General features: G+C 65.2%; 1 protein-coding gene across 1 annotated transcript; it reads right to left on the bottom strand.

Annotated features, from left to right (window-relative positions):
• Positions 1–5,564: 5,564 nt before the first annotated feature.
• Positions 5,565–9,232, bottom strand: NKX1-1 (NK1 homeobox 1). Its single transcript, XM_070790983.1, has 2 exons — positions 8,785–9,232; positions 5,565–6,703 (listed from the first exon to the last, which is right to left on the bottom strand). Exons 1-2 carry the CDS (start codon positions 9,230–9,232, stop codon positions 5,844–5,846), a joined length of 1,308 nt encoding a protein of 435 aa, XP_070647084.1. The 3' UTR covers positions 5,565–5,843.
• Positions 9,233–9,489: the final 257 nt, after the last annotated feature.

The raw sequence follows: 9,489 nt of genomic DNA, 5'->3' as shown, positions 1-9,489 counted from the left end.
TTTTATATTCCCGGGGCCACGGGGGTGTGGGGTGGTATGGTGCAGCCCCCTTGCCAAGGGCAGACTGCCCAGGGAGCAGGAGTCAGAGTTGGCTGCACAGAATGGAGCACTCCAGTAACAGAGCCTTGTGAACACAGGGTTGAAGCTCCAGCCCCAAAGACAGGCAGCGCCAAAGAAGGCTCAAACTACCACACACTCACACTCATCTCACGCTAGTAAAGTAATGCTCTTAAATTCTCCAGGCCAGGCTTCAGCAATACGTGAACCGTGAACTTCCAGGTGTTCAAGCTGGTTTTAGAAAAGGCAGAGGAACCAAAGATCATATTGCCAACATCCGCTGGATCATCGAAAAAGCAAGAGAGTTCCAGAAAAACATCTATTTCTGCTTTATGGACTATGCCAAAGCCTTTGACTGTGTAGATCACAATAAACTGTGGAAAATTCTGAAAGAGATGGGAATACCAGACCACCTGACCTGCCTCTTGAGAAACCTGTATGCAGGTCAGGAAGCAACAGTTAGAACTGGACATGGAACGACAGACTGGTTCCCAATAGGAAAAGGAGTATGTCAAGGCTGTATTTTGTCACCCTGCTTATTTAACTTCTGTGTAGAGTACGTCATGAGAAACGCTGGGCTGGAAGAAGCGCAAACTGGAATCAAGATTGCTGGGAGAAATATCAATAACCTCGGATATGCAGATGACACCACCCTTATGGCAGAAAGTGAAGAGGAACTTGATGAGGCCTCTTGATGAAAGTGAAAGAGGAGAGTGAAAAAGTTGGCTTAAAGCTCAACATTCAGAAAACTAAGATCACGGCGTCTGGTCCCATCACTTCATGGCAAATAGATGGGGAAACAGTGGCTGACTTTATTTTTCTGGGCTCCAAAATCACTGCAGATGGTGATTGCAGCCATGAAATTAAAAGATGCTTACTCCGTGGAAGGAAAGTTATGATCAACCTAGACAGCATATTCAAAAGCAGAGACATTACTTTGCCAAGAAACGTCCGTCTAGTGAAGGCTATGGCTTTTCCAGTGGTCATGTGTGGATGTGAGAGTTGGACTGTAAAGAAAGCTGAGCGCTGAAGAATTGATGCTTTTGAACTGCGGTGTTGGAGAAGACTCTTGAGAGTCCCTTGGACTGCAAGGATATCCAACCAGTCCATCCTAAAGGAGATCAGTCCTGGGTGTTTATTGGAAGGACTGATGATGAAGCTGGAAATCCCAATCCTTAGGCCACCTGACGGGAAGAGCTGACTCATTGGAAAAGACTATGATGCTGGGAGGGATTGGGGGCAGGAGGAGAAGGGGACGACAGAGGATGCGATGGCTGGATGGTATCACCGACTCGATGGACATGGGTTTGGGTAGACTCCGGAAGTTGGTGATGGACAGGGAGGCCTGGCGATTCATGGGGTCACAAAGAGTCAGACACAACTGAGCGACTGAACTGAACTGAAAGTCCTCAGGTGGTGCTCAGATTGGTGAGGAAGCTGCATGGAGCCACTGGGCTTCATCCCTCCCCACCCCCAGCATCAGAGCACAAGGCCTGTATCCCCCAAGACTATCTCTTGGCCCACGGTGGCTGCTGGAGCTCCAGCCATCACTGTGTCTGCAGAAGAGGCGGCTGTGCTGTAGCCTCAGCCATTTCCTGTGAGGGGCCCCCTCAGGAACTCCTCCAGTAGCACACACTGCTTATGTCAACTTGGCCAAACCTAATCCCCTGGGAGTGTCCTGCTGCCCAGAAAGCAGGAAAGGTGGTCTGTCTCCCGGGGATCAGCACCCAGCTACCATCAGGTCTGTGTCCTGGCAAGAGAGAGAGTGGTCACGCCTGGCAGGGGCTTCTCCAGAGGGGGCCACCACCCCGCTGAAGGTGTGGGGTGGGACAGGGCACCTTCCATTGTCCCCTGAAACCTGTGTGCCCAGCCCTGCACCCCCCACCCCCAGGTGACAGTCCCTGCGTTTCTGAGGATGCCCTGTACGCCCCTGCCCACCCCCAGGTCACCCACTTCGTCCACCCAGCCTTGCCCGTCCCCTGGAAACGGCACGCCCTCCAGAAAGCCGCAGGTGGCCAGGGACGGTCCCTCTGCGCTGAGCGACGTTTCAGTGGCCCAGCCGGGGGCCACCCTGGGGGTGGGGGTGTGGTAGGTCACACTGGCTGCCCAGGAGCAAGGGCACGTGGTCACAAGTGGAGAACTGAACCTGGGGTGGAAGGGGCATCAGCCGCTGAGTGGCAGGCCACACCACTGGTGTGGGCAGGGCTGGGCAGCACAGGAGAGCCTCACAGCCAGAGGAGAGGGGCCCGTGGGGACGAGGACGGGAGCGCCTGGGTTGGGGAAGTGGTGCTGAGGGCGTCCTGGGCAGGAAGTGAGATGGGGCTCCCCCTCAGCTCAGCAGGACAAGCAGGGGCACCAGGCCCTGAGAAGGAAGGAGTGGGACAGGCTGCCTGCCCCAGTGGGAGGGCGGCCCGTGTGGACAGTCTGGAGCTTTGGCTCTGAAAGAAGGCCACACAGCAGGCAGCCAGAGGCAATGTGGGGCTGGGTGGAAACAGCAGCAGGGTGAGCTGGGGGCACGAGCCTGCCAGGGGAGTGGGGTGGCCGACACAGCAGGCCAGGGCAGGCTGCTGGCTGGGCGAGTGCCCCCGAGCGTGTGGCTATGAAGGTAGGGCTGTCCCCAGCACGCCCAGATGGAACAGCGCTGGTCAGAGTTAAGCGAAACAGGTGGGCAGGGAGACAGATGAAGCTGCTAGGGTGCTCTGTGGGGGAGCGGGTCTGCTGGCAGCCCCCATGCCCACTCCCCTTCTTACCAGGCATGGGGCAGTTGGTGGGGGGAGGGGGGGGGGTCTCCCCAGCTAAGAAACTACATTTCCCAACCTCCCTTGGCTAGGAGCGGTCAAGTGACCAAGTTCTGGCCAATGAGATCTGAGCAGCTGTTACAAGGGCTTCCGGAAAGGTACTTAAAGGAAGCAGTCGCTCCCCTCTCCTCTCTTTGTTTGTGCCTAGAACGTGGATGTGATGGCTGGAGCCACACCCTCCATGTGTGTCCATGAAGACGAGGCCCAACCCAGCCGGGATGGGGCAATGGGAGAGCTGGACAGAGCTGGTGCCCTCAGAATTCTGGGAAGGTGTCACAGCTGCCCAGGGCCTCCAATGGCCAGCTCTCCCTCACACAGGAGAGACAAACAATCTTCTTCAATTTCCATTCATTGAGCTTTTCTCTTCCACGCAACCAAAGCCAATCCTAACACAGCAAGTGACCAGAGCCCACCAGTGTGGGCTGGGCCAAGGAGGGAGGGGACTGGGTTCAGCGGTCCCTGGACGGGAGACGGGGGTAGTGTAGAGAGGGGAGCCCCCAGGGAGCCCCCAGGGGGCCTCTGTGTCGGGCCTGCTCCTCCACAGGATGAACTGTGTGGGCACCATTCTGGGATTGGGGGCCAGGGCTGGTCCTGGGGGTTGGAGGAGGGCCTCCCCAGAGTGCACCCAGATTCTGGGCTGAGCCTCACAGCACTGACAGCAAAGTGGGGCCACAGGGGGACAGGGGTAAGGTGCCAGCAGGGCCAGCACGCCCCTCTGCCTCCAGCTCAGGAACCCCAGAACTGGGCAGTCAGGGGTCCCCGAAAAGCCTCTTGGAAGTAAGGCTGGTGGGGACAGCTTGAGGGTCCCCGGGGAGGTGGTGTCTGCACCCCCGAGTTCTCTGGTTTGTGGCAGATTCTGATGACCTGTAGGAGGGAGCGGGAGAGCTGGGCGGGAGCTGGGCCTGTGGGCGCCTGCAGGAGCGGCCCCACGAGACCAGGCCTGTTCTTCCCAGTCCCGTGCCGCCCCTGCCTGGGGTTCGAGGAGGCTCAGACAGGCTGACAGCTCCGTCCCCACAAGGGCTCAGCACTGAAGGGAGACCTCAGGGCCCCAGAGAGTGACAGGGAGCCCCCCCCCCCCCCAACTTGCGCAGCAGGGCCTGCCCAGGTGCCCACAGTGGCATGGCTGTGGGACCAGCTTGGGACTAAGTCTGGGGCCCCAAGGAGGAGCGGAGTGGGGAGGGGGGCGGGATCGCTTCCCTGCCTCGCGGCTTCTAACCTCCCCGCATCCAGAGCTAGGGCTGGTGACACTGGGGGGTCCAGAGGTGTGACCGCCACGTGTCCAGGTGACCTTGTGAGTGTGGGTGACAGGTGGGGTGGGGAGAGGGAGCCCAGAGCCGCTGCCCCTTGTGCATGAAACTCCTCCTCCTTCCTGCCCTTGGTTCCCCAAGGTGGGCGTTGGGGAGGCGGGCGGATGATCGATCTGGCCCCTCCTCCGCAGTCCTGAGGGGATGCCCAGCGCCGGAAGTACAGGCTGCCGCTTCTTGCTAGGCAGCCCCGGGACCCTGCTTGGGCTAAGCGCACAGTCACCCAGGAAGCTTGAGGCCGAGAGCCTTCGGGGCCCCACTGTCCACTGCCTGCGCCCTCCGGAAGCCAGGCCTCGGCGGTGGGACCGGGGGCGCTCACACTCCCGCACCCACGCGTCCTGAGATTCGGGCCTCCCAGCTGCCTGCAGGTTGGGTGGGTGGAGGAGCCCTTCGGTGCTGACCGCCAGCCGCGGGGTTACTGCAGAATTTCCGCAGCACCGGCCCTGCGCAGGTGGGGCGCCCGGGGTGAGGGGCGGTGCTGCGGGTGAGGAGGGAGGCCGGAGGCCAGGGTGGGGGCTGCAGCGCCGGGCGGGGCGGTCCAGCCGCCCCGCCCCAACCCCCCGCCCCTCCTCCACCCTCTCTCTGCCCACTGGAGAGGGCGAGGGCAACGCCGGGCGCCCTCCTCCACTCCCACCGGCCGGGGGTGGCTGTCACCCACTGGCCGAAGGGTCATCCTGCTCCACGACCCCAGCCTCAGCCCCAGCTCTGGCCCCGTGGTCAGTGACCAGCACGGGGAAGAGTCCCTCTGAGAACACGGGAGTTGCTCACGGAGAGGGATGTCCGCCCGCGGGCGCAGGGCTCGGCCATGGAGCAGCTGCGGGGCTGGGCAGGCACATGGCCCCGCCACTCGGTGTCCAGCGACCGTGGGAGCCCACCCTGAGTGCCGGCGGAGGGGACCCCCATCGCTGCGCAGCAGCGCCCGCATCCCGAAGCCTCGGCTCTCACAGCCGCCTGCATCCCCGCCCCGCATGCTCCAGGAGCCGGCAAGTGGGGGCGCGGCGCCGGGCTGCGGGCGGAGAGGCGCGGCTACACGGGACCCCGCGGGCTGGGCTCAGGCGGCTCCCCAGGAAGCTGCAGACGCCCCCGCCACCTCGGCAGGCCTGGTGCTCAGGACTGGCAGGGCCGAGGCGCAGCGAGGCAGGAGCACAGGGCTGGGGCAGACCCGATCCCTGCCGCGGCCCGCCAGCCTCGGCCTTTCCTCACCCCCAGGCGCCCCCCGCGGGGGGAGGGGAAGAGGAGGTCCCGAGGCTTGGGGGACGGAAAGAGTAGGGAAGGCAGGGGACCTGGTTCTCTGGGGCTGGAGGCTCCGCAGCGAAGGTCGCAAGCACGCGGGGGAACTCGGGGCGCAGGACGCGCGAGCCTGGCCACGGGAACCCCGGCCGGCGGGTAAACGGGGGCCCACGGCCCGCGCGGGGCGCCTGGGTCGCGCCGAAGTCCCCGCCGAAGGGCAGCGAGCAGCTTGAGGGACGCGGGCCTCCTTCGGTTTATTGATTGGGTAGAGTTCGGCAAAGTGCTTCCGAGCGGACCGAGCTCAGCCCCGACGCACGCGGACAGTCGTTTATAAATTTAAAACTCTTCTGTAGCAATCGGCTATATACAGAGTCAGCGACCGCGGCCTTGCCAAAAAGCCGGCCTGCGGGCGCCCTCGGGTCCTCGGAACGCCCGGTCGGTCCCATGGCCGCGCTCAGAGGTGCGGTGCGTAGAAGGCGGGCGCGCCGTAGGTCTGCGAGCCCAGCACGAAGGGCGAGAGCACCGCCGGGCTCGACAGGAAGGGCAGCTGCGCGGCGCACACCAGGCCGCCGGGGCCGTGCGCTGGGTACCCCGCCGGGCCGTGCATGGCGAGCGGCGCGCCCATGGGCGGCGACGGGCTGAGCGGGCTGAGGCCACCGGGCAGCCCCGCGCCGGGGCCCGCCCCCGGGCCCGCGCCGCCGCCGCCACCGGTCGGCGCGCTGGTGTCGGCGCCCGGGTTCTGCTTCTTCCACTTGGTGCGGCGGTTCTGGAACCAGATCTTCACCTGCGTCTCGGTGAGGCTCAGCGACAGCGCCAGGTTGAGGCGCTCGCACACCGACAGGTAGCGCGTCGCCTTGAACTTGTTCTCCAGCGCCACGAGCTGCTCATAGGTGAAGGCGGTGCGCGCGCGCCGCGGCTTCCCGGACTTGGAGTCGGAGCCCGTGCGCTTCCGCTTGGGCTTCGCGGCCGCCGCCGCCGCTCCCTGCGAGGCCGTCCCTGCGCCCCCAGGCGCCGCCGCCGCCGCGGCTCCCTGCGGGCCCGGGACTCCGGGCGAGGTCCCGCGGGGACCCGGGGCCGCGGCCTCGTCGACGGCGCCTGAGGGCGCCTCGGCCTCTCCCTGGCAGCCCGACCCGCGGGCCCCGAGGCCGCCGCCGCCTCCCCGCGCCTCCGCGCCGCGCACCGTCCCCGCCGCCTCGTCCTCATCGTCGTCGTCGTCGGGCGCTTCGTCCCCGCTGTCTGCGCTCGGGCTGCGGCCGCCGCCGCTGCTGTAGCCGTTGGCCTCTGCCTCGTCCGCCTTGCAGGGGTCGCCGGCGTCTGTGGGCCGGGCAGGGCGGGAGGACAGGACAGTTAGGACCGGCGCGCTCCCTTCCGCGCTCGTCCCCGCCGTCCCGCGCCCCGGGTCGAGCCCCCTCGCCCGTTTCCGTTTCTTCTCTGCCGCCTCCTCGGCCTCGGGCGCTCTCGTTTCCCTGCCCGCTCCCTCCCTCCTCCCGCGCCACCCACCCCCGCACCCTTCCTCTCCCGCGGCTCCTCTTCCCGCCGTCTCCCGGGTCTGCGCCTTTGCCTGAGCGGGGCAGACCGGACCGCCGGGCTTACGGCGAGGGGGAAGGATCCCATCGATCCGCGGGACAGATACAAACTTAATTAAACTCATTTTGTGTAATGTACAAACTAGTTAACGGCCATTTAATTTATTTCGGCGTATATTACCCTCCAATTACCGCAAGGCTCTGGGCCAGCCAATTACTGAGCGTTTAAGAGTGGGCCGGAGCAGAGGCCTGGGGTGAGGTTGGAGCCCGCTACCAGAGGCGATTTCGGGGTACCGAAAACGCTGCCCTGGAACCATCCCTACCTTGAGCCTTGAGGCCTAGAACTTAGCCCCTGGGCTGCGGCCCCAGCGAACCTGGACTGGGCCTGACGGGGAAAACCGGCCTGGGTGGTGGGGGTCCAGGGCGGCGCTGAGATCCCTGGGATGGAGTCCCCGCTCGGTCTGTCTAAGCAGCAGCCCCGGATGCTCCAGGCAGAGGCCCGCAAGGTGGCTGCAATCCTAATCTCAGAAATTTGGAGGACAGCGTCTGACCTGATGGCAGCCTGGCGTGGGGTAGGGGGGTTTCTATGCAGCCCCGGCTCCCACAGGTGGTCGTACAACCAACCAGGAAAGAAGCCAGGACAAGCCCCCAGCACCGTGTCTCGTCCTCGGGCACCAGGCCCCGTGAGGGTGGCACCGAGAATTGGAGAATAAAGGACAAATGCAGTCCTGGGAGACGCCTCCAGGGCGACCACAGAGGCTGCCGGAGGCGGGCCTCCGGGCCTCCACGTACCCCTCACCGGGAGCAGAGACTGTGCCAAAATGAACCCGAGAGTACTTTGCTCCTGTTCTGCCCAGGGCTGGACTGAGGAAGGGGGGCCTAAGCACTCCCTCCCTGAACCTGAGAAACTGGGCCTTCCTTCTGACTGTTCCCCATTTGAGTGGAGGCTCTATGTGGAAACTCTCAGAACCTCGCCAGAGGGGAAGCCTGAAGGGCCCCCTCCAGTCCGCCTGGGTTGTTCCTCCTTCATATCAGTCCAGCTCTGAGGGTGCCCCAAACTGGAGGCCCCTCTCCTGGAAAGGGCCCCCAGCCCTGCCCGCCCTGTGCGCCTCTTTCTGCCAGGCAGAGGGCCCGGGAAGTTGGCTGGAGGAAGGGCCAGGGGAGGGGGCACCGAAAGCAATCAGGAGCCGGTCGAATGCAATTCTCGATCAATAGCGGCCCCTAATAAGTGTAATAGGTTTTAATCGAGTAATTATCCGAATTTTGACCCTATAATTTAGATGTTCGGGGGGAGTTTGCAAGGTGCTTGAAAGAGATATGCATGCAGCCGTAATAGGATATCGACCGGGCCGGGCTCGGGCCGCCCCATTAGCGGTTGCTTTCCGCCGCTAAGCACATTTCCCCTTAACTGTAATCGAAGAGATTTAATTGTTTTTCCAGAGATAACCAGCGTTTTGTCACAATTAGTCTGATTTGTCCCCCCAAAAAAAGAGAAAGAGAAAGAAAAAAAAAAGGAAAAAAATGAATGGAGGGCGGGGGTCTCGGGAGGCTGCGGCGGGAGTGGGGAGGTCACGGCGCGCGAGCCCGCCATGCCCAGGGCGCGCAGTGGCCAACCCTGCGCCGGCCGTGCGGCCCGCAGCCCTACGCCGGCCCGGGGAGCCATCCGGGAGGCACCGGGCGGTGCGGGCCCGGAGTCCGGGTCGGACGCAGGCGGCGGGCGGGCTGGTGCGGGCCCCGCGCGCTGCGAACTTTCCCACGGAGCTTGTCGCGGGGCCGGCCAGGTTCGCCGAGGGGTCCCAGGAACGCGAACGCGTAGCCGCGGCCCGTGCCCCTGCCCTGGAGATCCGGCGCTGGCCCTGTCCTACTCACGCGGCGGCTCAGCTCCGGTCCCGGCTCCAGCTCCGGCGGCGACGAGGGCGCGGCGCTCCAGCTCCTCCGAGCGCGGCGGGCGTCCCGGGGCGGCGGGGGCCGGGGCACATGGGGCGCAGGCAGCGGGCGCCACGGGACCCAGCAGCACACAGCGGCGTCTTCTGCTGTTGAACTTGTTGGGGTCCAGTATGTCCAACACGGAGAAGGAGGTGGGGCGCGGCGGCGGGCCGGGCCGGGCCGCCCCAGCCCCCTCGGGCGCCGCGGGCACCGTGTCGCTGGCGGCGAGCGGCGGGGCTCCGGCCCGCGGGAAGGCAGGCATCTCCGCGCGCCCGTCCATGGCGTCCCGGGCAGCGGCGGGCGCAGGCGGTGCGGGCCCTGGGCCTGGCGCTGGCGGCGGCGGCGGCAGCGCGGGGCCGTCCCCGGGAGCTGCCGGGCCGCTCGCGCTCATGCCGGCCTCCCGCGCGTCGGCCGCTCGGGCCCCCTCCGGCTACTGGGCTCCCATCCCCGGCGGCCCGGGCGCCGCGGCTCGGCTCGCGCCCCGCGCCGCCCCGCGCTCGGCCGGTGCTGCTGCCGCCGCCTCCGCCGCCGCCTCAGGCGCCCGCCGCTCCGGGCCGGCTCCTTTATGGCGGCCCCGCCGGCGGCGCCCACGCGCCCACTCGCCGCACACACGTGCGCCCGCCGGCGGCCGCGGGCTCCGCCGCCCTC

The sequence above is a fragment of the Bos indicus genome, chromosome 6, assembly GCF_029378745.1.
Source record: "Bos indicus isolate NIAB-ARS_2022 breed Sahiwal x Tharparkar chromosome 6, NIAB-ARS_B.indTharparkar_mat_pri_1.0, whole genome shotgun sequence".
Taxonomy (NCBI): domain Eukaryota; kingdom Metazoa; phylum Chordata; class Mammalia; order Artiodactyla; family Bovidae; genus Bos; species Bos indicus.
The sequence above is the reverse complement of the archived record's forward strand: the minus strand, read 5'-3'. Positions and strand labels throughout refer to the sequence as shown.

Excerpts from the sequence above, each read along its gene's own strand:
- NKX1-1 (XM_070790983.1), bottom strand. The coding sequence starts at position 9,232 with ATGAGCGCGAGCGGCCCGGCAGCTCCCGGGGACGGCCCCGCGCTGCCG. Across the intron at positions 6,704-8,784 it reads GACCGGAGCTGAGCCGCCGC|ACGCCGGCGACCCCTGCAAG; the intron begins GTGAGTAGGACA and ends CCCGGCCCACAG.